The sequence below is a fragment of the Metopolophium dirhodum genome, chromosome 1 (genome assembly GCF_019925205.1).
Source record: "Metopolophium dirhodum isolate CAU chromosome 1, ASM1992520v1, whole genome shotgun sequence".
NCBI lineage: Eukaryota > Metazoa > Arthropoda > Insecta > Hemiptera > Aphididae > Metopolophium > Metopolophium dirhodum.
In genome coordinates this window covers 148,634,022-148,661,880 of record NC_083560.1, presented here as the reverse complement: position 1 = coordinate 148,661,880, position 27,859 = coordinate 148,634,022, and the positions used below count along the sequence as shown (strand labels likewise).

Below are 27,859 nucleotides of genomic sequence, written 5' to 3'. Positions count from 1 at the left end.
CAATCATTTTCTATTATTATACCAATATGTATAATTATTGTGATCGGTCGACTCGAGTCTCAGTAGTCAGTGGCAGCAGTTGGTGAAAACGTATTTCATGGTTTAAAATTATTATATTTTGTTTGTTTTATACATGAATTTAATTTTTACACTTGTAAGTTGTATTTATTTGTTATCCGCTGTCGCTTTAAAATTACGCGTTCCAACAGCAATGGACCAATTTCTTGTAAAAATATCGAAGTCGAAAGTAAGTACATATTTTTTACTTTAAATTCATCTAATTGTTTAGTACACATATTTAGTATGCATTAAGTTAAAAGTAGCCCTTAAAATATATCACTGATTTATATTATATTAAAACTTCAATTTTGACAAATACAACAATATCATTTGTTAAATTATTACAGATCAGATATAAACTTTATATTTGATCTGTTATTTAATTTTTATTATTAATTATTAAGGTAATATTATATTATTGAGCAAATTAAATTTATTTTGGTATATATTTTTTTTATTATTTTGGTACTAATTGTTGTACCTGCTTATTAGAAAAATACTAAAACAAATGCTGAGGAAAATGTTAGCTTATCTGAAGAAAACCTCCATTCCATAGGAAAAAGATCAAAAATGGTAACTATAGTAATTTCATATCATATATTTAGTTTTCATAATATATACAATTTATTGAAAATTGAAATTAATTTAATATCATAAAATATTTAAGGATATTTTGTTAAATACTTCTACCTTAATTTAAAGTGAAAATTCTGTAACTAGTTGTCTACGCTAAATAAATAATAGTAAATGTAATTAAAATGTGTGTATTAATTTCATTGATGATTTTAGGATATTGTACCAAATACCAAGGACATAAATCAAATTCAGAATGATGTATCTAGTGATGTAGTTACATCAAAATCAGATCAAACTACAAATACACTATTGGTAAATATAAAATATTGCATACAATTTTAATCTTTAAACCATTAACCAATGATATAAGTTTTGATTTTTGACTAATATCTACATGTAATCACAAAACATGAAACAAGTATTAAAACAATTATAATTTCAATAGAAATTTAAAATTACTAGAAATTGAAATTTGAAATGTAGAATTTTAAATGTTGTTACACAAAATAGTCAATATTCACTCATTTTTATACTCTTTGGTAAAGTGAATAATTTGTGTATGGTATTATTTTGTGAAAATTAATTTTAATTTTAATTATAATATATATTTATTTAGGAAAGTGACAATCTTATTCGAGATCTTGGTGAAAAGAGTACAAATGCTTTAATTTTATTTTCAAGTGGGTTTGGACCATATCAACCAAATAACATTATATTTCCACAGCATTCAGGAAGAAAATTTCATCCAGAGTGGTATTCTTTTTTTCCTTGGGTAGAATATAGTCCTAACAGTAACTCAGCATTCTGTTTTTACTGCCGTGCTTTTCCATCTAACACATCAGATCCAACTTTTGTTAGTGTTGGATTCAAGCAATGGTCAAAAGCTAGTTATAAGTCTTTTCCTCAGCATGAAAAGTCATTTGGACACAAAGAAGCTAGTGCCAAATTAGCTGGTTATAAAAGTGCTAAGAAATCTGGGAGTATAATTAGTAAAGTTAATACACACCATCAGCAAATAGTAGCTGATAATCGAGCCTATTTAAAATGTATTTTAGACAGTTTACTTTTTTGTGCTCGTCAAGGCATCGCTGTCAGAGGCCATAGAGAAGACGAAGACTCTTCAAACAAAGGAAATTGTCTAGAACTATTAACACTTCGTGCTAACGATAATGATATTATCCAACGATATTTTATTGAAAAAGAAAAGACGTTTCGTTATATCAGTGGCGATTGCACAAATACATTTCTTGAGTATTTAGCTAATATTGTTATTAAAAATATAATTGATAATGTAATAGCTGCAGGCATTTTCAGTATAATAGTTGACGAAACTCAAGATTTGTCTCGACATGAACAAGTTGCAATTATTATAAGATATGCAACAAAAGATTTGTCTCCAGCAGAAGTTTTTCTCGGTTTTTATAAAACAGAAACTACAGATGGAGAAACGCTTTCAATGTTAATAAAATCAACTCTTGTATCTCATGGTTTAAAAATAGAAAACATAAGAGGACAGTGTTACGACGGTGCAGCGTCAATGAGAGGGTCGTATAAAGGAGTACAAGCAAGAATTAGAGAAGAAAATCATTTAGCAATGTACATTCACTGCAACGCACATATTTTAAATTTATGCCTTATTGATTTGGCTAAACAAGTATCTGTGAGACCACTTCTTCAGTTTTTGTCGTCTTACTCGGATAACATCGTACGAACTTAGAAAAACTATCGATAACGACCAAAATAAATTTATTATTATTTTTAGTTTTTTCTAACGGTCCTAAGTGATCAACATGAACAGTTAAGAACGGGCGTTCACCTTTCAGAATGCTATGTAAATACCCCTCGCGTTTGCCTGCTATTGGTGAATATTCTATGCACTTCAAACAATTACGTACATAATTACGAACTTTTAATTTCATTTCGGGAAACCAATATATTCGCCTAACATTTTCAATCACTTTTTCTACTCCTACGTGTGCCATGTCATCGTGGCAACTCCGAATTACATTATTTTCCATAGTTTGTGGTACGTAAAACAACAACTTATCTTTCTCTTTGTGATAAACTAGACCTTCTCGCAGTTCAAATTTTTTATCGCTTTTAACTTGTAGATTATTTCGAATTTTTACGATACTTTCGTCTATTCCTTGTTTTATTGCCAATATTTGTTCAAAAGTATTAGCTTCTAAAATTAAAATATTATAACACCTACTCTTGACGCGTCAACGTGTCCCATTCCCGTTCCAGGTCGGTGAATAATTTCAAAATCATAATTTTGCAATAAAAGAGCCAATCTGGATATTCTGGGATTAATAGTCTGCTTGTTCATCGTTAACCTTAAGCTATTACAATCTGTCACAATTTTAAAATGTATTCCAGCTAAGTAAACATGAAATCGTTTAATTGAATACACTACTGCTAAACATTCTAATTCAAAGCTATGATAACGGGATTCGGCCTCTGTCGTACGTTGACGAAAGTAGAACACTGGGTGAAGTTTCCCGGTCGACTGCCTTTGTAACAGTACTGAACCATAACCATACGAACTAGCGTCGCAGTGTAATTCTGTTTCAGCTGACGGGGAATATATACTAAGTATGGGCGTTTCGGACAATTTTTTCTTTAGCGTATCGAACGAGCATTGTTCAGCTTCGCCGAAAACAAATTGAGTGTCTTTCTTCAGTAAATTGAGTAACGGTTTAGCAACTAACGAAAAATTGGATATGAATCGTCGGAAATAACTGGCTAATCCGATAAACTGTCGTAGCTGTTTTTGATTCTTTGGGACAGGATAATTTGTAACAGAATCTATATTCCTGGGACTAGGACGTACGCCTGATTCATTTATCACGTATCCTAAGTACTTTATAGTCTGTCCAGCGAGAGAACATGCCGCTTCTGCGCATGCAGACTGACGAGCGAGAGCTCCGAGGCCCCATTTCCCCCTCTCTCGGCGTGCCGAAGACGGTCGATCGATTCGTCGCCGATCATCGGTAATCAACCACCTGTTGATTATTGCCGCCCGTATAATAATATTCTATCAATAATAGAGCGTATAATATCGTAATCGTAATTATTGTGAGCAATGTAATTTTTACAATTAATTGTATACCCTAAGCTCTAAGGTTTCGTATGAATCCGTTTTCCTTATTAATAAATAAAAAATTGAATATCAAATATTAATAAGCGTTAAACATTTTTTTTAATAGTCATCTTTAACAATTATTTCATATGCAATAAACATAATACAAAATACATTAAAAGTAGGTTAATTACCATTGTCATAACAGCTAATAAAAAAAACAAAAAAAATACATAATACATATACATAAATTATATAAATAAATATAGTTACTCTAAAGTTTCACATCCTAGATCGTCTGAATCGGACGTGTCCCCAGTGATAGTCATTACATGTAAATTGTCGTCATCCATCACATCATCGACAGTTATGTCCACATTCCAAAATCTGTCTTCTATTTTGATGACGTGTTTGATTTGTCAACAACCAACTTGTTGAACTGCGGTTTAATACTTTTGACGATATCCATGAGTCGTACCTTGTCGATCGGCCTTTGGAATGGTTCACCCTTTTCTTCTAGCCAACAATTTATGAATACTTACTTTTCCTCTAGGGTTCACCTTTAATGGTGTTATATGAACTGGTCTCTCATCACTCATTTTTAAATTATAATAGTAGTACAATACAAAAAAATATATATTAATTATTATAATTTTCACTGCAGTTACGTATCGTAAGAAATAGTAAACACACTACGCGCGGGAAAGTAGATACTATACGTCACTACGATGCATCTACTGTTATCGATCAAATCGTTGCCACTTGCCACCGCAGCGTTGTCGTCGGACACGTGCAGCCGGTCGTCGGAGCACGTCGTCGTTCGTCGGAACTCATGCGCGAAAACAGACCGATTTTGGTCGATCCGCGGCATGTTCTCTCGCTGGACAGACTATATACTATCATACAAAAATGAACATTTATCTAACCGAAACTTCAAATCAAACCTGGCTGCAAGGTTAAACACTTTTTTTAAAATAACGAAATGATCTGGAATAGTTTCCGTCGCGATTAATATTATGTCGTCCATATACAGTATTATCTCTTCTATATCAATTAAATCGGCAAAAATCTGTTGTGTAAATCTCGAAAAAACTTTAGGGGCATTTGCTAATCCAAACAGCATTTTTAAATATTCAAACTGCCCTAACGGTGTCACGAAAGAGGTAAACGGGACAGACTTCTCATTCATCCTAACATGGTGGAACCCATTTTTTAAATCTATATGCGAAAAATATTTTTTATTTTTCAATTTATTGATTTGGTCGTCAATAAGAGGTGCAGGAAAATTGTCTTTGACGGTGATTTTATTTAACTCACGATAGTCTACGCATAACCTAATTTCACCGGTTTTCTTTCTTACAAGTACAATTGGACTGCTGTATGGACTTCTACTTGGTCTGATCACACCCTCTTCCAACAAATCACTTATTATAACTTTTAATTTTTCTCTATCACTATATGATATACGTCGCGCTCTGTAGGAAATATCATGTTTAAGTATTAATTTTATCTCTAAATTCGGGTCAGTACTATCCTGTACACATCGTTTACCCAAAACATACTCACTTTTGAATAACTCTACCAATTTACTTATAGTCTGTACCAAATAAGAGCGTACCACGCTGGCGCATACAAATGAATCGCGGAGCGACGTCCGGACCCCCCTGGACGGGTCTATTAGCTATGTGATTGGTCGCCTTAGTCGGCTATGATCGGCGTCGTCGACGATGTTGCCGCCGTCGGCGACGCCGCCGTACATACAGGAAATTGTAGTAACAATGCGCTATCGCGGATTACATTGCGCTACCGCGTATTACATAGTAAAATAATAGACCTTTTTTTTGTTTTTTTTTTAAACAACAACAAGAAAAATTCAATAAACAGCGAATGCGCACAAAAAACAAAAATACGTGTTACCGCTAAAGACCGTTAAAATGGTGTGACAATATAACACACTCTGTATAAGCGGTTGACCCTGGTGGCGCTGGAACGCACGACGGTAGCGCTCTCTGACATGCGCGTGATATGACCGGTTTTTGTGCGCCGCCCGGTGCGCTCTTATTTGGTATAGACTATACATACGTAAATTCCATTTCCTGGTTGACATTCAATTTTTCTTTTACACTCTCAAACTCGTGCTCATAATCCACACACAAAATTTGGTATAAACCGTCTGTCATTTTTGTTTGATTAACGTCCTTGATTAAATTTAGCCTTACAACACCATTTTGGAAACACAAACTTACACCCAGTTTAGTAATAAAATCTCTACCTAATAGAGCATTCATTACCATAGTGTTATCAGGTACAATATAAAAACGTAACTTAAATCTATTATCATTAATAACAATTTCGGTTTCAAAAATACCTAACAATTCTAACTTAGTGCCGTTTATACCAGAAAAATTACAATCATTTTCCAATGGTTTAATAACATCATAATTATAAGGTAACAACTCACGTTATTCGTCGATATCTGCGTGGTCGCGGCTTAACAAATGCACGCTTAACTCTTTTGAATACAGACCTTCGAGCACTTGCATTTTCGTCTCTTGAAAACTTAATTCGAGTAACGAACACAAATGAACCTTTTCGTGAAAATATTCGAGCACATTTTCACTTTTGCGTTGGACACGACGTACCATTTCTTTCCATCTGTCTCCGACTGAAACTTTTCCGACAAAAGTCCGTTTAAACTGCGTTTCAAAATCGATCCAACTTACGATTTTTCGTGACGAAAACCAATGTTTGGCAGGTCCTTCCAAATTTGTGCGCACCGACTGCAACTTGAAATTGTCAGGCCAACGATTTAAATTAGCTACACTGTTGACGGTATTCAGCCAATCAAGTGCTTGAAATCCAGGATTTAGTCCGTCAAATACGGGTATAGACTTATGAAAATCCGGTGCGAACGTTATTTCATCTGTCGACTTTGTCTGTTGCATGTTTAACAACTCCATTAACATACGGTTTTGAACCATCAACGTCTCCAACATTTGCTTCGTGTCTACCGTCGGTTCAACATTCTGAGGCACGGCTACTCCATTTGCACCAGTGTCATTCGACGACGTACTTCCGGTTACCGGTGTCGAAATCGATTCTTCATCCTTTCCTGACAAATTCATACTTTCTACTTGTTGATCGTTTACTGAACGACTTGCTGCTAACGTACGCGATCTCGTAACTACACCCTTGCTTCCATTCGTCATGTGTCAAACGACGCTTACTGTTTGACACAGACTCAAACTTACGGTTGACTGCGGTATCTTACGGAGGTGCGTAAATTAATGAAATTCATTAAAACGTACCCCACACCTGAGCTGATGTGTGTGTCTACGGCGATCGTAAACACACACAAAAAAAAAAAAAGATCGATAACTGTTTAATTACAACGCTTTTATTTCACATACAAACATTACGAACAATCATTCATTCACGTACTAGGACGGCCGACAACTGACTCCGGGTCGTCTATTGTCGCCTATATTATTTACCACAAAAACAGGTTCTATACTCCGGCCCACGAGAGTCCATACGTAAACCGCGCATCGATACTGACGGTCGCGACAGCTGCCGGCCGAATTTTCTCCCACCATAGTGCTGTTCCCACCACTCGGCAACGTGAATACAGCGGGTCATAAAAACACAGCTAATTAATTGCGTCGCCGCGGCGTAGCATATTATAATCGGTATTCATTTTTATAAATTTAATATAATATTATGTGAGACATCATCATTTTTTTTTATTTAATTTACTCATTACCTTATTAGGTATACCTGCTTGTTTATAAATATACGCACATACATATATATATTAAAAATTTATATTTATACAACTGAACAATACAAATAATAATCATAGTAAAAATAAATGAGCAACAATTTTTTGTCTAGTTTTTTATTAGATTTTAGTATAACTAAAATTATCAAATTGAACATAATTATTTACAGATATTATAATATTTAAAAAAAATCGTCAATCACTTGAATCAGAAGTCGTCAATCCAGTAATAGTTAACACGTGCGATGTCGGTTCTTCGTCCAACATCTCATCAGAAATATAGTCTATCTGCCACAATTTGTCCTCTTCTTTTATTGTGTGTGAAACAAAATTGGACCACATTTCAGGTGTCACTTTTTGTATACCATCGTTTAATAATTGCCGAACGTCATTTATCTTAAATGTTGTGTTATTTGCCTTCACATGTCCTTTTACTACCGACCATGCCAACTCAATGGGATTGAGTTCACAGTGGTATGGAGGTAAACGTAGAACAATTTTTTTTTTGTTTTTTGGCCTCTTCATCAACCACGTACAAATTATATTTGTGTTTTATATTTCGAACAATTTTTAACAAATCAAATTTGATCATGGATGGGTTGGTCTCTACGCCTTTGGATTCAAGCCATTCAACTATGGCAGCCTTTTTCCAAGCAGAGGTAGGTGATTGTTCTGTTTTCACCGAATGGTACGGTGCATTATCCATAACTATTACCGAATTATCTTTTAATAAAGGTAAAACGCCACAGAACCATTCGAAAAATGTATCTCCGTTCATTTCGTCGTGGTAGTCAGATGTGTTTTTTTTTGATTCAAAACACAAAAGACCACCTGCGACGAAACCCTCAGCTGACCCGATGTGAACCACAATGAGCCGTTTGCCTTTTCCTGTTGGATTACGTGACCCTGTAGTTAAGCCTCTGAGGAAAGCATCTCGGTGTGATTGTATTGTTTGGTCGACCCATACTCTTGACGAACAATCTCCAGCATTGACCCACGTCTCATCCAAAAAATAAATTGTTCGGCCTTCCTCTCGATAACGTCGAATGTCAGAAATATAACTGCGCCGCCAAGTAACAAGATCCTCTCTTTCGGTAAGAGCACTGTTTCTGTCCCTTTTTGTGTACTCAAATTGCATGCTCTTTAACAATCTTTGGAATGACGTACGTGTTAGATTTGGAAGATCAGGATCATCGTTTACTACTTGTATTATTTTTGTTAATGTCGGAATTTCTCGTCTGAACCAAAATGCATGGATTTTTTGACGAATTGCATCTTTGTCAAAATCGTCAACTTTATCTATTACAGTAGGTCTTTTCTTTTTATTCATTGGTGAGGATACTTTGCCCGTACGCTTGTATTCGCTGATTGTGTTTTTGACTGTTAGTACTCCAATGCCACATGCTATAGACACCCTTTTCACTAAATTTTCATAAGTAATATCGGGTTCTGTGATGAGGATATCCTTGTATACATTTATAATAATTTGTTTCTGTTTGGTATGCACAACCTAAGTAATTATAAAAAAAAAACAAATTTTAATGTATGTACATCTAATAACAAATAGTTCAATAACATTCCTTAACATGTAATATCTCGTCGTTGACACGAAAAAATCTCCCTTGTGCTTAAACCTAATTTTTCAGGAGAGACGAAAAACGTTTTAAAAAATCACAAATCATCAATGATTAATGAAAATACATTTAAAAAACGTAATAAAATATACATTTTTATTCTGAAAAAAATTGAAGTAAAAAACTTAATATAATATATTATAATATGTATTTATTGTACAAATTGTCAATATTTCATCACATAGGAGGTTTTTTCGTGTCAACGACGATCTATTAATTATAAAATAGTAATGTATTTAGTAGGTACAGGGCTTTTTTTTTACAGAATTTGAATATCGGGGCTTTTTTTCCGATTACCATAAATAATAATAATAATTTGAATAATTCAAAAAATACGTTAGACATTTAAATATTCACTGGGTGACACTAATACAATTTAAATTTAAATAAAATATTTTGATGTTTAATGTTAATATGACGAGAGTACCTAATTAAAAAAAAAATAATAAATAACGTGAAAAGTGTGATTAAGCAGCCACCCATTAGTGAATATTGGCAAATAAAATATAAATATTATAAATATATATTAAAATGCTTACCTTTCCACTTCGATTTCGTTTTGGGGGTGTAACAATCTCCATATTGAATTTAAAAAAAATTGGAAAAAAAACGCAAAATAATACGTTATGCAATGTGAACAATTAAATTTTATGGTATCACGTAAACACGCGTTTGCTGCAGTCACTCCGTAGATACGAATGTCAACGACGGCTGTCGGCGATCGTTGCCGGCCGGTTTCCGATCGGTATGATTCGGCGTATGGAAGGGGAACCGATGCGCAGCGACGGACGCGTTCTGACATATGGACTCTCGTGGGCCGGAGTATAGAATGTTCGTAAAGCCGATATATAATATTTAATGTACGTAATACGTACGTTCCCAACAATAGGTAATAAATAGTTCAAATGTAAAAATTTAAAAAAAACATAATATTATGAATAAAAACTAAAAACCAAATACTCCAAATTTATATAGCAGAACATGTTTTGATTAAGTAATATAATTTATAAATCAAAATTTTGTAGTTATATAAATGAAAAGCTTCTATACTATCGCTTGTATCTTATAGCTCAAAGAGTTATAACTTATAACTATCATTCAAACCAGTTGAATTTACAATTTTCTTGAAAACTAAAACTTATTTGATTTGACCATATTTTACTAGTAATTTTTTCAAATTAATAATATTAAAAATATGGCACATTTTTTTGTAATATATTTTTACTCTATTTGTATACTTAACCCAAAGCTGTATTAAACTAAACAACATAACTTTTGTTTTTGAAACCTTCCAGAGGTTGATGTATCCAAACCAGTTGGAAAATGTCCAAGCTGTAAACTAAAAAATAAACTCATTTAAGTTGTACTACAATTTAAGTGTTATACTTATTATACATTTATACTATTATTCTTAATACAATTCAGTAACTCTAATTGAGTTTTACCTATTTGACAATAAAAGTTATTTTTGTCTCTTTATAGGTGGCTCAGATTCAGTTGTTGCCACTGTAGTCTCATTAGTATTAATGTTGTTTGTAAAATGACTAACAACAGGTACAGTGGATGAAGTATCATGTGGTTGGGATGCCGTAGATGTTCCTATAAAATATACAAATTAATTTAGAAATAAATTTCTTATGCTAGTATATTTAAAATTATAACATGTTTTAAAAAAATTTAAATACACAAAAGTATTTAGTTACCTGGTAGTAGTATATATTTGTATGTTCACAGCCAGCTTTTCCACGGTAAAAATTTTTTTTCAAGGGAGAATGTCTCACTTGAAGCACTCAGATTTACCGTGTAACACATTTCACACCGATTGTTAGTAAATTTTACCTCGAAAAAATGTACTGTATTTCATTTTTACTCATGTTGGTTACACTGATTTTTTTAATAATGATAAAAACTTTATTTATTATTTTAAGCTGATTGCTGATTATTTTTTCATATTCAGTTACTAATGATCCATCGTTCACTCAAGTCGTGTCTCATTTTTCTTTATTTTCTCAAAGTTTTATTAAATTGTATAAGTTATTTAATTTCTTCAAAAATGAATTTTCAAAAATGCGCAAACGATGTCCAGTCATTGGTCGATCAAATACGATTCAATTCAACGCCAGCGTATCCAGAATTCTCTGCATTTGTATCTAGGTTACGATCTTTTAAAAGTTTTCCTTCAAATACCGGCCAGAATAAGTTCAAGCTCTCAGAATGTGGATTTTACTATATCAATCTCGATGACGCAGTTCAATGTCATTGGTGTGGAGTAATTCTACATAGTTTTGAAATCGATGATAATTGTTTTATAGAACATACCCGATTCTCACCAAAATGTTTATATGTATTATTAATGAAAGGTTATCAGTTTGTTCAAAAAGTCTTAAGTAAATATTGTAAAACCGAAGTTATTTGTAATTGTGAAACCGGTTCGTACGATACCATTTGTTAAATCATGTTTTTTTTATATAATATACTGTTTATAATATTTGCTGTATTGAATAAAATAAAAAAATAAAAAAAAAATTGAATGTTTTATCTTAAATGTTTTATTATTCGATTTAATATCTCGTGGACGTATAGCCTAGCGGGTTAGTGTGTATATAATAATTTAAAATGTTTTTCAGGTATCAGGTTAGTAAGTATATGTAAATTCCCTCTCTAATATGCACTAATTGGCTATCTGTACGTTCACATTTTTTGCATTTTTTTTACATGAATTTAAATTATTACAAACAGGATTTAAAATAAATTAGAATGTATACATTCATTCTCAAAAACCAATTACATTATATGAATTTTAATTGTTGCTAACATAACCTGTCCAGCCAAATGTTTTCACATTTACTAAATGTCAATGCTTAGAATGTATACATTCATTCTCAAAAACCAATTATATTATATGAATCTAAATTGCTGCTAATATAACCTGCTCAGTCAAATGTTTTCACATTTACTTAATGTCAATGCCATTATAATATTAAAACAGGATGTAAAATAAGTTGAAATGTTTAAATCCATCACAAAAAAATTCTAATGAGAGAAGAGAGGGTTATTTTCGGGTATAAAACCCAGAATTTCTTAGCTTATCGTCATCAGTTCAAGCAACAGCAGTTCCAAGAGCAGCCAGCAGCAGACCAGTCTTCTTCGCCAAAACAACAGCCAGCCAACACGTACATGAATATGGCCCCCCGTCTTTGTCCAAACATTTTCAAAATTATTGTAAATAATTGTAAATTACATTTGCAAATTTGTAAATCAGCAGACAACTTATAAATCAAAAAACAAAAGTCGGGGAGCCAAGTTCACGTAGCCCCCCAACTTTGGCCGATCGCCTCCGGACAAATTGCAGGCAATTGTAAATTAATTGTAAATAATTGTAAATTACATTTGCGAATTTGTAAATCAGCAGACAACTTATAAATCAAAAAACAAAAGTCGGGGAGCCAAGTTCACGTAGCCCCCCAACTTTGGCCGATCGCCTCCGGACAAATTGCAAGCAATTGTAAATTAATTGTAAATAATTGTAAATTACATTTGCGAATTTGTAAATCAGCAGAAAACTTAGAAATCAAAAAACAAAAGGTGGGTAAGTGGATGTCACTCTGCTGTACAGTAGGTTACAAGTGGGTCACTGTAATGAATGGTGTTAAATTTGAATTCAATTTCTGTTTTATTTAATACTTAATATAATATGCTAATTCACCATTATATCTCCTGTTGAAACAAAACTTTAATTTTTTTGGGAGATCATTGTGAGATTGCATTATGTAGCATGTTATATTTAAAACTAAACCGTCTGTATAAAAACCCAATGCTTTCAGTAATAACGCATCGTGTGGCCTCAGCATTAAATCAAATTATATTGTTTCGACTGTACCGATTGTTATTATTATTGCATGGTGGACGTGTCGTTACTTGTGTGTTGTATTTTTTCGGGATTTCCTATTTTTGTGTAAAGGCGTCGTCTAGATATGCCATTGACGATTTCTGTAGACAACAATAATAATATAGGCTAAAATTTACTGATTGATAACAATATTATTAAATTAAAATTATAGTGATTGTGTTCTCATATGCAGTCCAGATGTCCAGTCGCATGCTCTTGCATTTTACCCTGGTTTATATATTTTATAATAAGTTGTGTATTGTTATATTTTACTTGAAACTTAATACATCTTGTTTATAATGGTAAGTTTAAAAATATTTTCAATTACAATAGCGTGTACCTATTATTAAAATACATTTATTAAATGATACAGCCATAGGTAATTCTTTTCATAGTCCACACTAAATTCATATTTGTTGATTCAATTTTTGTATGCCATAAAGTTATAATACTTAATTTCTATCAAGACATTTGATTTGATTATATTTTTATCTGAATGATTAGTAAAGATAAGTTTTTGGTTCTTACAATATCCATCTATGTAGTGAGTTACTTTGTAATGGATGTAATATTAGGTATAGGGATGTATATATTATATAATATCTATGGTCAACTTCTCAAAGTGGGCCCACCGCATAACATGTATTTCAAAATTACCTATAGGTACTATCATTTATGAGGCATATGTAACGTCGACGGGTTTCTAACTCACGCGACATAATATAATATAAAAATATATAATATTGTATATGTTTTTTGTGTTTTACTTTAGTTTATATTAAAAAAATTTAAATTGATAAGAAATCAATAAAAAATCTGTTAAAGCAAATTGATAAAAAATATGTTTGATAAAAAATTCATTATTCAAAAAATCTATATTTTAAATTAAAAATAGATAATTAATTGTAAAAAATCTATTGAATAAAAAAAAATGTTAATTTATAATCCAAATTTGCTAAAAAAAACTATATTTTTATGTTTTTTTTACCAAATATTGATTGTGTATCAAATAAAGATTTTGTATAAATTTAGATTTTTTTAACCATATTTTATCAAATATATATTTTTTAAACCATAGATTTTTATCAAACGAAAAATACCTCACATTATTATTTTTTATTTCATTTAAGTTTTTTTTAAAAATATGAATTTTTTATCAGGGATTTTGTTTTATAAATTTTTTTTTCAAATTTAGATTTTTTATCAAATATTGATTTTTTTACAAATAAAGGTTTTTAGCAAATTCAGATTATTATTTAGTATTTTTTAAATTTTTATTATGAATTATCCATTTCTTCATTACATATATAATTATCATTGAATTTTTTATCAAATAGAATTTTTATTAAATTTATTTTTATAAAATACGAATCTTTCATTAAACAGATTTTTTTTAAACATATTTTATCAAATATAGATCTAATTAATTCTTAAAAAAATTTAAATTTTATAAAAGCCAATCCTTAGCAAATTGTTCTTTAAAAGGATCAAACCAGTAAACCAACAATGATCGTAAAATGATGCCATTCATTTTACATGTAATGGCGTAAAATATAACTATTAATTAACGTAACAAATAGTTATAATACGTAAAAACTGTACAAAGTGTAAATCAATACTAGACACTGCTAATACTATTAATTCATTAATCCATTATAAATATTATAAAGTTTTAATTTCAAGTAGGTTAGGTTAGGTTTTTCATGTTATGTAATCCTCTTCATCATTATTACTTGTTGTGCTTAATTGTATAGTTGTATATTTTCTTATTAAATAAAAAAAAAAAAAAAAGTTTTGATTCGGTGAAAACTATAAAATAAATTGTATATTTTAGGCTACAGTTAAAAGGGGACGAAAACCTCGTGTTGACGAGCACCTAGTTTTTGAGACATTAAAAAAAAGAAAGCATGAAATTATAAATGAACAAGGTTTAATTAGCCCAGTTTCAAGTAATGTGTGGAAAGTTTTATCTGAAGATTTAAATTACAAACTTCCTTCAAATTCATTATATATTATGTTTTATGAGGATAGACATGGATGGAAATCTAGATTAATTAAATTGCTTGGATTGGAAGATCATATAAAAAATGCTATAGAAGTAGACCAAAGTTCATCATCAGATACAGAATGTTCATTGCAATCTAATGAAGGTGAATTCCTCAAAAAGTTATTTCAAATAACTATTCCTTTTAATGTGTTCACTCAAATTAAACCTAAAACTGTGTCTTATAAGGATAAAAAATCTGCGTACAGATCGTATGACATACTCCCACCAGGAATTTGGACAGATATGATCAACGATATATTTTTAAAAGAGCATAAACTTCCATGCAATTTCATATATAAAAGAGGAAAAGTTAGTCGTGATCCTCGGAATAGTAAACATTATATTTGGTTCTGTGCTAAATGTAAAGATTGTGGTTCTGAAATGGAAGGGTGGTCAGACACAGAACCTAAAGGTGGTGAAGCACTTATCCTTAGTCTCCGTACTAACGACACTAGGGGCACCGAAACAAAACATGACACTAAGCGTCCATTAAAAGGTTTCAAACGAAAAATTGTTGGGGAACAATTGTCGTCAGATTTTGGATCTAATTGGAGGAGAAAAAATGCCAAAGATTTGGAATTTGGATGTACTTCTCCGCCAAATCTTTATACTCTTAATACTTTGAGCAAAGCTAAGCAGCAATTTAAAGATATATCATTAGGAATTGTTGAAAAGTGTCCTATTAAATCTCTCGTTGAGTTCAAACATAATTCAACTTATGCTGGATCAATATATAATATTGGTATGGATCCATTTTTTGTTTACTATTGGTCCAGTCATCAAATTATTATTTACAAAGATGAAGTAAAAAGTTATTGCAGATTAGCCATAGATGCTACAGGTGGTTTAGTACAAAAAATTAAAAGAACAAGTATGAACATATCATCAAATAATATCTTTCTTTATGAAGGAGTAATAAATACGGGTTTTGGGCAAATTCCAGTAGTACAAATGGTGTCTGAAAGTCACGATACAGACAATATATTCAATTGGTTATGGCGTTGGAAAAAAGTGGTAATTCGATGTCCTCAAGAAGCAGTGTGTGATTATTCATTACCAATACTGGGTGCTATGTCTCGTGCTTTTTGTAATGCATCCTTAAGTGAATATGTTGACAAATATTTTTTATGCTTAAATAAATCACATAGTAATTTACCATCATGCTACATAAGAATAGACGTTGCCCACATGGTAAAAATATTTTGTAGACTTAAATGTTTGAATGGGAAAAATAAACATCTTAAAGTATTCTATGTCAGTTGTCTCAGACTCCTTTTAGTATCAAAACACATTGATGATTTTCGTGAAATTTTAACAAACTTACTAACTGTTGTATTAAGTGAAACTGATGGATGGTTAGATAAATGTTGTACAAAACCTAATCCTTCAGAAAAAAGTAGAGTCTATTTAGTAAATCGTATAAAGGATATTATACCAATTAAAGACGGAGTAAATTTTGATATGTTAGACGATGAAGAATTTAACGAAGACTCTGAAGAAAATTTGGCTTCTGGTTTCGATGAACGTCCAACCCAGATTACAGCATTTCTAGAAGATGTATTAAAAACAAGTAAAGATAATTCTGAACAAAAAGGTAACCGTTTGTCTGCTCATTTACTTCCAGAACTAACCACTGATATTATACGTTTATGTAAGCACTTTCCTCTTTGGACATCTGTCATGCAATCATTGTTTGATTCCCCATATGATATTGCTACTTCTGCATCCGTCGAAGGGGACTTTAAAGAACTGAAATGCAATATTCTTCGTTTTGAACGTAAACCAATGACAGTAGACAGATTTGTTATAAATCATTTAAATAGCATAAATAGTAATGCTCGACTATTCAAGAGTGCCCAAATTCGAAACTCAGCAAAAATAAATAAACAAGAAATATCAGTTAAAGGCCAGGATACAAAAAATACATTATCAGTTGAGAAAACAAAACCACTTGATATCATTGATGTTCAAAATGATATTTGTATTCAGCATGACAAAGATGTATATATACCAAGTTGTTCAAAGACAATATTTGATATTAACGACTCATTTGATGAAGAGTTTGACAAAGAAATAAACGACACGCTACCAAATGTAGTCTCTGACAAAAAACCAGATGTATGTGAAGGCGAAAAATCTGATAGCAAATATAGTTGTATAGAAGATGAAATATCTGACGACAACTCAATAACCCTTTCAACTTCTCAGTCTGGTGAAGAATATGAAAATTGGCGTGGACGTGGTGGTGAATCACAGGAAATATATTTTAATGATAAGCCTAAAAGACAGAGAATAACAAAATATATGCAAGCAAATAGAGATATCGAACTGTCGTTTAATAAAAGAAAAACAAGATCAAATTTTAACTCATTACTATTGAATGGTAATTTATCATCTATAGTTTACATGGAAAAAAAAAGATATCTTGTAAATAACACTTGTGCGTTTGATTCTGTAGCCGTAATTATTTCAAGAGCATATATTGATAATGATGAATATAAACATTATATTGATGAAAGTTCTGATGAGTTTTTGAATTTTTGCAAATCAGTGGCTTGTGGAAATTCCCCAAAAACTATATATAAAGAACGAGTTAAATTAATAAGGAAAATATTTGACGAAGAAGACGGAGTATCTGGATTGAAAGTTATAAACTCTGAGTGCAACGTAACATTCATAATTTATAAATTATTACAAGAATTTCCATCAGCGAAAGAACATATCAAATGTTCTAATACAAATTGTGAAAATGCCAATAACATCAAAAATTGTAGTACAATCATATTGGATACACAAAAACTTCAAAAAATATCAAATTTGGAAGGTCTGCTAAAAACATATACAGAAGAGAGAAATTATAACTGTCGTCAACCATCATGCAACGGGATAGTTTCGGCAAACAAAAAATTAAGTCATCATATATTTATTGAAATGGATCAAGTCGTAGGAACCAAACATTTTAATATGGCTCACTTCCCGCTAGAATTGAGTGTCAATAATGAGAGGTATGTATCATTTATTAATTAATTTATGTAATAAAATGAAATTATACTACATTATACTTTTTACTCAGCTTTTTTTTAAATGGATCCATCAATTATACAAATGGACATTATATAAGCCATGTACGCCGTTTGGAAACAAACACAATATGGGAAACCCACAACGATTTGGTTAAAAAAATCGCCAGATGTAAGAAACCAGAACAGATAAAAGTGAATCCACATTTATTAGTTTATACCAAAAAGTAATATTTTTATTGAGCTATATTTTATTTTATTGAATACAGTTATATTTTATTTTTTAATTAAAGATACGAGTTAGTACTTTTTAACCAATCATAATTTTATATTTTTAAATAATTTGTTATAATGAAAAGAAATAAACTATGTTTTTAAGCCAGCTAATTGTATATTAAAATAGATCATTTCAGCATAGATTTCAACTGAAGGTGATCTCAGCCGGTAATGTAGCAACAAATATCACAATTATTCTTAATTTATGATAAACGTTAGGTAAAACTCACTTGTACTCCATTCGAAGCCTCAACAAATATCATATAATAATATTATGTAACATTTGTAATACAATTCATTAACACCCAAACAAGTTTTGAAAGGAAGAAGATTTTAGAAATTCTCTAAAAACTATTAAAAATAAAAGGGTATAATTAAACAGGAAATTATAATAACTTCAACACTACCTAATACTTAAAAAAATATCACAATACTTCTGAAGGGTCTAATAACTCAAAATCAGCCAACGTATGTAGTTGGTCGGATTGCTGGACTCGATCGGCCAAAGTCGGGGGGCTACGTGAACTTGGCACCCCGACTTTTGTTTTTTGATTTATAAGTTGTCTGCTGATTTACAAATTCGCAAATGTAATTTACAATTATTTACAATTAATTTACAATTGCTTGCAATTTGTCCGGAGGCGATCGGCCAAAGTTGGGGGGCTACGTGAACTTGGCCCCCCGACTTTTGTTTTTTGATTTATAAGTTGTCTGCTGATTTACAAATTCGCAAATGTAATTTACAATTATTTACAATTAATTTACAATTGCCTGCAATTTGTCCGGAGGCGATCGGCCAAAGTCGGGGGGCTACGTGAACTTGGCCCCCCGACTTTTGTTTTTTGATTTATAAGTTATCTGCTGATTTACAAATTCGCAAATGTAATTTACAATTATTTACAATTAATTTACAATTGCTTGCAGTTTGTCCGGAGGCGATCGGCCAAAGTCGGGGGGCTACGTGAACTTGGCCCCCCGACTTTTGTTTTTTGATTTATAAGTTATCTGCTGATTTACAAATTCGCAAATGTAATTTACAATTATTTACAATAATTTTGAAAATGTTTGGACAAAGTCGGGGGGCCATCTTCATGTACATCCAGCCAGCAGTTTACCAAACATCTTCAACAGCCAGTCAAAAGATTGTCAAAACAACTCTAACAAATAGACCAGCCATCATACTTAGAAAAAGTACCTCAATTTCTACAAGCTATGTAAGTACTATTTTTTTTTTATTGTTATTTATTAAATTTAACATCATACTTCTTTTTTTTAAAAAATAAAATAGAATAATAACAATTTATTGTTGTAATTATAATACAGTTTTATAATATTACTATGGGTATTGAGTGTTTAGACTTAAAGATTTTTTTTCATAGATTATTTAAAATAAAAACATTAAAATAGAAGTAGTTGAAAGACGGTTTCTCAACTCTCACTTTTAGTCACTACTATAATATAAGCTGTTTTCTTTTTTTTTGTTAAGTTATGATCAAGTAACAATAATACGTTATAATTACACCACGTCCACAGTATAGAAGATAACTTACTGATGTACCATACTATCATAGATTTACATAGATAAGATAGAACATCGGGCTTATCATTCATCAATAATTTTGATAATTATTACCTGACCTCAAAAATCTTTAATAGTCAATCTCTTTCATGATAATAACTATAGATACCGTTATCTAGTAGTGTTGCACCATACCTTGTTTTTATCAATGTTAAAATACTATAGCTGATTATAAATATTTGTTATAGATAACGTGATTGTTGTATTACACGTGTAATATTATCTTACGTAAAATGTTTTTAATATAAAAAATTTTTTTTATTATATTAAAATATTCAATAATGTTTAATGACTGTATAAAATATATCCTAAAACGTATATTATACACATATATAAATTTAAATTATTTTTTCTATAATGTTTTTTTTTATTGCTTTTACGTTAAGATTATTCGAAAGCTGCTGTCGCACGTTGATAGTAAACACGTAGTTGTTTTCGTGACAACGTAATGTTACCGTACGAACTCTACGATAGTTACAATCGCCCTATCTACTATTAACTAACATATAAACTATCACGTTTTTTTCTATTATCGTGTGACGTAGCTTCACTAGCAACTAAAATTTTATTTTTTATGATATAAAATATGCTATATTGTCTAATTTTTAAAGTTTTTTTATTTAGCTTTGAATAATATAATTAGTTATTATTATATATACGTATATACGTACATTCGTTGTTTTATAAATAATCGCCCAGACATCATTGCAAGAGTATTTAATCGAAAAGTTAAGGAGTTAATAGATCTGTTGACAAAAGGAGATTTGTTTGGGAAAGTGAGGTGCCATATATATTCAGTTGAATGGCAGAAACGAGGCCTACCTCACGTACACATATTACTATGGTTGGAGAATCAAATTACATCAGATATGATAGATAAATTCGTGTGTGCTGAGATTCCGAATCCAGATGTAGATCCTTTACTGTACGAGATAGTAAAGGCTAACATGATACATGGACCATGTGAACTTTTGAACAAAAATTCTCCGTGCATGAAAGGAGGTGTTTGCAGCAAACGTTATCCAGTTACGCTCATTCAAGAAACTCAAAGAGGTGAAGATGGCTATCCAAAATATAGAAGGTGATCAACAAACGATGGTGGTTTCAAAGTGAGTATTAAGTCAATTGACTTAGATAACAGGTGGGTTGTTCCATATAACCCTCTGTTATTGCGTACTTTTAGTGCTCATATAAATGTAGAAATAACCAGTTCAATCAAGTCTATAAAATATGTATGCAAATATGTCACAAAAGGTAGTGATCACGCAGCGTTTGGTTTAGGAAAATCTGACCATACAGATGAAATAAAAATATATGAAAGTGGCAGGTATATCAGTAGTTTCGAAGCAGCTTGGAAAATTTTAGGTTTTTATATACACGATAGGTATCCAGCTATTATTCATCTTGATGTTCACCTAGAAAATGGACAACGTGTCTACTTCACAGCAAATAATGTTGCCGAAAGAATAGAAAATCCACCAACAACAACTCTTCAGGCTTTTTTCCAGATATGTCAAACCGATAATTTTGCAAGAACATTGCTTTATCCACAAGTTGCTTCGTATTATGTGTGGAAAAATAAGAATTTTGTTAGACGTAAACAATGCCAGAATGTCGAAGGTTGGCCAGGAGTTAAGAAAGATACAGCTTTGGGTAGAGTTTATACAATCCACCCAAACAATGTTGAATGTTACCATCTTCGTCTTCTTCTTCATTACGTAAAAGGTCCAACATCGTATTCATTTTTGAAGATTGTGAACAATATCGAGTATCCGACATTCCAGGCCACATGAAAAGCACTTGGATTATTAGAAGATGACAATCAGTGGGATTTTGCTTTAGAAGAAGCAGCATTATGTCGTTCACCTAATAAAATGCGAGAACTTTTCAGTGTAATATTAATATTTTGCCACCCCTCAGATGCTTCAAGTCTTTGGACTAAGTATAAGGACGATTTTTCAGACGATATTCGACGACAATATTATAGACAACATCTAGAAAATAATATAACAGACAGTGAACTTTATAATAAGTGTTTGGTATTAATTGAAGACTTTGTTTTGAATCTAGGTGGAAATAACTTAAAAGAATATGGTTTGCCAACTCCTACAAGATCTGGTGGACTTTTAGAAAATAGAGAATATTTAAAAGAAACAAGCTATGATTTAAATGCTTTACAGGAAATTGTTTTGCAGAATGAACCCTCTTTGACTGAGGAACAGAGGTTTGTTTACAAACAAACTTTAAATAGTATCAAATTAAATTTAGGAAAATGTATATTTTTAGACGCTCCTGGCGGAACTGGTAAAACTCACTTAATCAATATACTTTTGGCTAAAGTAAGAAGCTCATATGGGATTGCAATTGCAGCTGCATCATCAGGAATTGCTGCTACGCTTTTACATGGAGGAAAAACTGCTCATTCTGCTTTCAAGTTGCCACTCAATCTGAACACCATCGAGATTCCAACGTGCAATATTAATAAACAATCTAATATGGCAAATGTTCTGAAAAAATGCAAGCTCATAGTTTGGGATGAAAGTCCAATGTCTCATAAGAAAGGCTTTGAAGCTTTAAACAACTGTCTGAAGGATCTAAGAAATTCAAATTTATTAATGGGAGGAGTCACAGTACTGCTAGCTGGAGACTTTCGACAAACTCTACCAACCGTACCCAGAGGAACTCGAGCTAATGAAATCGCAGCATGCATCAAGTCTTCATATTTGTGGCCTAAAATAGAAAAATTTTCTTTGACCAAAAATATGCGAGTACATTTAAAAGGATACAAGACTGCTGAACAGTTTTCTGAGCTACTCTTAAAAATAGGAGAAGGAAAATATCCAGAATGTGAAGAAAAAATTACTTTGCCGACAGGATTAGGTACTGTTGTTAATACTTTACAAGAACTTACATACAAAATATATCCTGGCATCGAAAACCTCAAAGAAATATCAATAGACTGGTTATGTGAGAGGGCCATTTTGACATCAAAAAATGATACAGCAGGAGAAATAAACAAAATATTATTGGGCTCTTTTCAAGCAAAAAAATGGAATACAGATCGGTGTATTCGGTGCTGGAAATAGATGATGCAGTTAATTATCCCGTAGAATTTCTCAATTCACTCAACCCTCCTGGATTCCCACCACATTTATTAACATTAAAAATTGGTACTCCTATAATGCTTCTAAGAAATCTTAGCCCACCAAAATTGTGCAATGGGACTCGTCTACGTATTACTGATCTTCAAAAAAATCTGATAGAAGCTCAAATTATGACTGGATTTGCAAAAGGTGAATCAGTTTTTATTCCTCGCATACCAATTATACCATCAGATTATCCATTCCAATTTAAGAGAATGCAGTTTCCTGTCAAAGTATGTTTTGCTATGACAATAAATAAATCACAAGGACAAACCTTGAAAATTGCAGGGATCGATGTAAGAGAAGATTGTTTTTCACATGGGCAATTTTATGTGGCATGCTCCATAGTCAGTATGCCCACAAATTTAGTTATTTTGGCACCAACAGGAAAAACATCAAATGTAGTTTATAGAGAAATTTTGTAATAAGATTGTTGTCATACATTATTATTTTTTATTATATACCTATTAAATTTTAATAAATTATTATTATTATTTATTATATACCTATTAAAATTATTATTATTATTTATTATATAACTATTAAAATTAATCTTCTGTCTTGGTCTGCGGCCGTCCGGTTAAAGTTGGGCTGTAGACATTTTTTATACTTAAACCCGGCAACGACGGGTAATTCAGCTAGTGATTTATATAGTAAATTAGATAATGTCGAATAATATTCTGTTTTTCAATAAATAATTAAAATATTATTTTTTTTTTTGTTATTATTTATTATTTAATCATATAATTATTATTGCGTATATAAGATCTGCTGGTATGATAAATGTTTTCAAATAAAGCTAATTTAATAAAAATGTTAGGGAAAGTGGTTTAGATTTAAAAAACGTATCAATTAGTTAGTTTTTGAAATTCTATGTAATTTTCAGAATCATGAACCCAGAAATAAACGTAATTAAAAGCAGAATTCTAGCAGCAAAACAGCAGGTGCGTGACAATAAACGCTATTATATCGAGAAACGGAAAACATTTCGAAAAGTATTTGTAAAAATTAATGATAGTATGAAGAAAAATTCATTTTTTAAAAATAAATTGATAAATGAACATAATAGATTCGAAAACTATTCAAGTGAATGTAAAGCAGATCTTCAGTGTCGGTTAACAGAACTAAACAATCGGTTAAGAGAATTAGAATCTGAGTAATTTCTTATTACATTAACCAATTCTTTTTTTCTTTGTAATAATTTAGAATTAATACTTTTATTATATTTTGAAAACAATATTCTGAATTGCTTGCATAAGATTTAAAAAAAAAGAAGTTGATGTTATAATACATTTTACAATATTATGATTGCATAATGCATATATCTGTGTTTTTTTTTATTTAATCTATTTTTTCAGTTTTATAATGAAAAGAAAAACGGTTACATAACACGAGCGGATGTCATCTTCAGATGAAGGTTTATTTGAAATCGAGAGATTTAAGAAATGTTCAAAAACATTTTTGATTAAGAATACTTTAAATTTTATAGACTACACGCTTTTTTTTAACTATGTTAGAGATAAATTAATTTTAAAGTTAAAAGAATCATGTTTACAATCATCTATAAAATTTAATTTACATGTGGATAGCGTATACGAAAGAATACTAACTCAAGAAGTTCGGGACATAGCTTTCAAAACTTCTAATACACTTGCATGTAATTCATCCGATTTCAATAAATTACTAAATGGAATGTTCAATAAATTATTATCTGAACAAGACCAGTTTTTAGCGAAAGGATCTGGGTGGTCCCTTAAAACTATAGATGTATTACAATTGAGAATTAATACAGTGAATCCTCTCAGAGGAGGAACGTATCTAGATCTACCTGAATATATAAAAGATAAAAGAGCAATTATAAATGTAAAAAATAACGATGCTAAATGTTTTAAATATTCAATACTATCTAAGTTTGATAATCGATCGAATAAAACTTATTTGAATAAGAAATATTTTAAAATGTTAGAAACAAAAAGTGGTTTAGATTTTGAATGTATTGATTTTCCAACACCAATCAGTCAGATGAAAAAATTTGAACGTACAAACGATGTATCAATTAATATTTATAGTTTAAATGATAAAAAACATATTTTTCCTTTGTATATTTGTAATACTGAAAGAAAAAAACATTTCGATCTTTTTCTATTCAATAGTGATGAAACATCACATTACTGTTATATAAAAATTTTTCAAGATTCGTTAGAAGTCAGAAAACTAAAAATTGTACTAAGCTAATTATCTGTAAAAGATGTTTTACTACTTTTGGGAACAAACCGTGTAAAAGCAAACTTTGGGGTATGAAAGGATTGATTGAACATCAACATAATTGTAGAAAGAACCAATTAGGGAAACCTATAATGTTTGAAGAGGGAGATGATGATTTTATTTATTTTGAAAGTTATAAAAAATGAATTCATTCAGAGTTGTAAAAAAAAAAAAACATATATTACACATTTACATGAAATTATGAGTTATGGGTTTTATGTAAAAGTCGACTATGATATTATACCAAAAGAGTTAGTAAAACAGTTGAAGATTCCTAGAAAGGTGGTTATTTATAGAGGAGAAAATGCAGCAAAAAAATTTATGGAAAATATGATTGATATCGGAAATAATATCAAAACAATTTACGAAACTGCTACACCAATGGGTAAATTAACTGAAAAAGAAGAAAAACATTTTCAAAGAATTAAAAGATGTGAAAAATGTTCAAAACATTTTAAAAAAAATAATTTAATTAAAGTTCGAGATCACTGTCATTTTACTGGTAAATATAGACAATGTCTTTGTCTCGAATGTAATTTTCAAATAACTAATCCATCATTCATTCCAATTTTCTTTCATAATTTATCGTACGATAGCCATTTCATAATTCGAGAGCTCGGTTGCGATGATCAAAATATTCACGTTATTCCTAATTCATCAGAAAAATATATATCCTTCAGCAAGGAAATCGCACCTAAATTTAGTATAAAATTTGTTGATACATTCCGTTTTATGAGCGAGTCATTAAGTAAACTTGCGGAAAATTTATCTGAAGATAAGTCGAGATTTAGAGAAACTCTTAAAATATTTTCTGCGGACGCACTAGATTTAGTTACAACGAAAAGGAGTCTTCCCTTATGAATATGTCGATAATTGGAGTAAATTAGATGATACATTTCTGCCATCAAAGCTAGAATTTTATAACTCTTTAACAGACGAGAAATTTAGTGATGAAGATTATATACATGCTAAAAATGTATGGCATACATTTGATATAAAGACTTTAGGTGAATATAGCGATCTTTATTTAAAAACTGATGTTAGCATACTAGCCGATGTGTTTGAAAATTTTAGAGACTTATGTTTATCTACGCTCGAACTAGATCCTGCTCATTATATGACTGCTCCCGGGTTTGCTTTTGACTGTATGCTGAAGTATACCAAGGTCAAATTATCAAGGTTAAAGGAGTATAACATGTTGCTTTTCTTCGAAAAATCAATTAGAGGCGGGATATGCCAATCAACCAAAAGATATGTTAAGGCAAACATACCAAATATCGAAGGATTGGACTATAATGCAAATGAACCGATCACATGGATTACATATCTCGATTGTGTGAATTTGTATGGGAAGTCTATGTTAACAGAATTACCTTTTAAAGATTTTGAATGGGTTGACGATCTCAACATAGATGTAACTAAAATTGCTGATGATTCAGAAGTCGGATATATATTAGAAGTTGATATTGAGTATCCTAAACATCTACATAAATATCATAATGATTTCCCATTTTTACCGTTTAACGAATGTCCACCAAATTCGAAAGTTGAGAAATTGTTAACTACTTTATCACCGAAAAAAAACTATATTGTACATTACAAAAATTTAAAACAAGCAATTTCTCACGGTCTTAAAGTAGTAAACATTCATCGAGCTATCCGTTTTTCTCAAAGTAAATGGATGGCATCATACATAAAATTATGTACATCTATGAGAGTACAAGCTAAAAACGAGTTTGAGAAGGATTTCTGGAAGTTGCTAATTAATAGCGTTTTTGGTAAATGTATGGAGAATGTTCGAGCAAGAACTTCTATAAAACTGGTTTCTTCAGAACAAAAAGCAAGGAAATTAATGGCGAAAACTAGTTTTAAAGACAGAACTATATATTCTAAGAATCTCATGGCCATTCATCAGCATAAGGAAACAATTAAATTCGACAAGGCAATTTATGTAGGATTTGCAATTTTAGACGTTTCGAAAACATTTATGTATGACTTCCATTATAATGTAATGAAGAAAAGGTATGGTACTAAAATTAGTTCTTTATATTCGGATACTGATTCCCTGATATATACTATCCAAACAACAAATTTTTTTGACGATTTAAAAAATAGTTTATTACCACATTTTGACACATCTAATTATCCTAAAGACCATTGTTGCTTTAGTGAAATTCATAAAAATCAACCAGGGTTCTTTAAAGATGAAATGAAGGAATTATAATTAAAGAATTCGTTTCATTAAGACCGAAATTATATGCTTATAAAACTATAGATGGCGCTGAGAAAAAAAAAGCAAAAGGCGTAAAGAAATATATATATTAAAAATCACATGCAATTTAACAATTATATGAATATACTAAACGCTTTTATAAACCATAAAACTCTCAAGGATGAACAAACTCATAGAAAAATGAATTTTATCCAATCAAATAAACATGTTGTTCATTCGAAAACAATGAGCAAACTTGTTCTAAGTGCAAACGATGATAAACGTTATATAATGG

General features: G+C 30.9%; 4 protein-coding genes across 4 annotated transcripts; 3 read left to right on the top strand and 1 right to left on the bottom strand.

Moving 5' to 3' along the window:
- Window positions 1-211: 211 nt before the first annotated feature.
- LOC132933336 (zinc finger MYM-type protein 1-like) lies at window positions 212-2,353 on the top strand. The gene is made up of 4 exons (XM_060999637.1): window positions 212-247; window positions 553-633; window positions 850-948; window positions 1,253-2,353. Exons 1-4 carry the CDS (start codon window positions 212-214, stop codon window positions 2,351-2,353), a joined length of 1,317 nt encoding a protein of 438 aa, XP_060855620.1.
- A 5,341-nt stretch (window positions 2,354-7,694) lies between these two features.
- On the bottom strand, window positions 7,695-9,714 carry LOC132933335 (uncharacterized). The gene is made up of 3 exons (XM_060999636.1): window positions 9,673-9,714; window positions 8,065-9,009; window positions 7,695-8,018 (listed from the first exon to the last, which is right to left on the bottom strand). Exons 1-3 carry the CDS (start codon window positions 9,712-9,714, stop codon window positions 7,695-7,697), a joined length of 1,311 nt encoding a protein of 436 aa, XP_060855619.1.
- Window positions 9,715-23,125: 13,411 nt separating this feature from the next.
- LOC132933334 (uncharacterized) lies at window positions 23,126-23,512 on the top strand. Its single transcript, XM_060999635.1, has one exon. It carries the CDS (start codon window positions 23,126-23,128, stop codon window positions 23,510-23,512), a length of 387 nt encoding a protein of 128 aa, XP_060855618.1.
- A 465-nt stretch (window positions 23,513-23,977) lies between these two features.
- LOC132933333 (uncharacterized) lies at window positions 23,978-27,576 on the top strand. The gene is made up of 2 exons (XM_060999634.1): window positions 23,978-24,031; window positions 26,185-27,576. The coding sequence occupies exons 1-2, from the start codon at window positions 23,978-23,980 to the stop codon at window positions 27,574-27,576; spliced, it is 1,446 nt and encodes a 481-aa protein (XP_060855617.1).
- The last annotated feature ends 283 nt before the right edge of the window (window positions 27,577-27,859 follow it).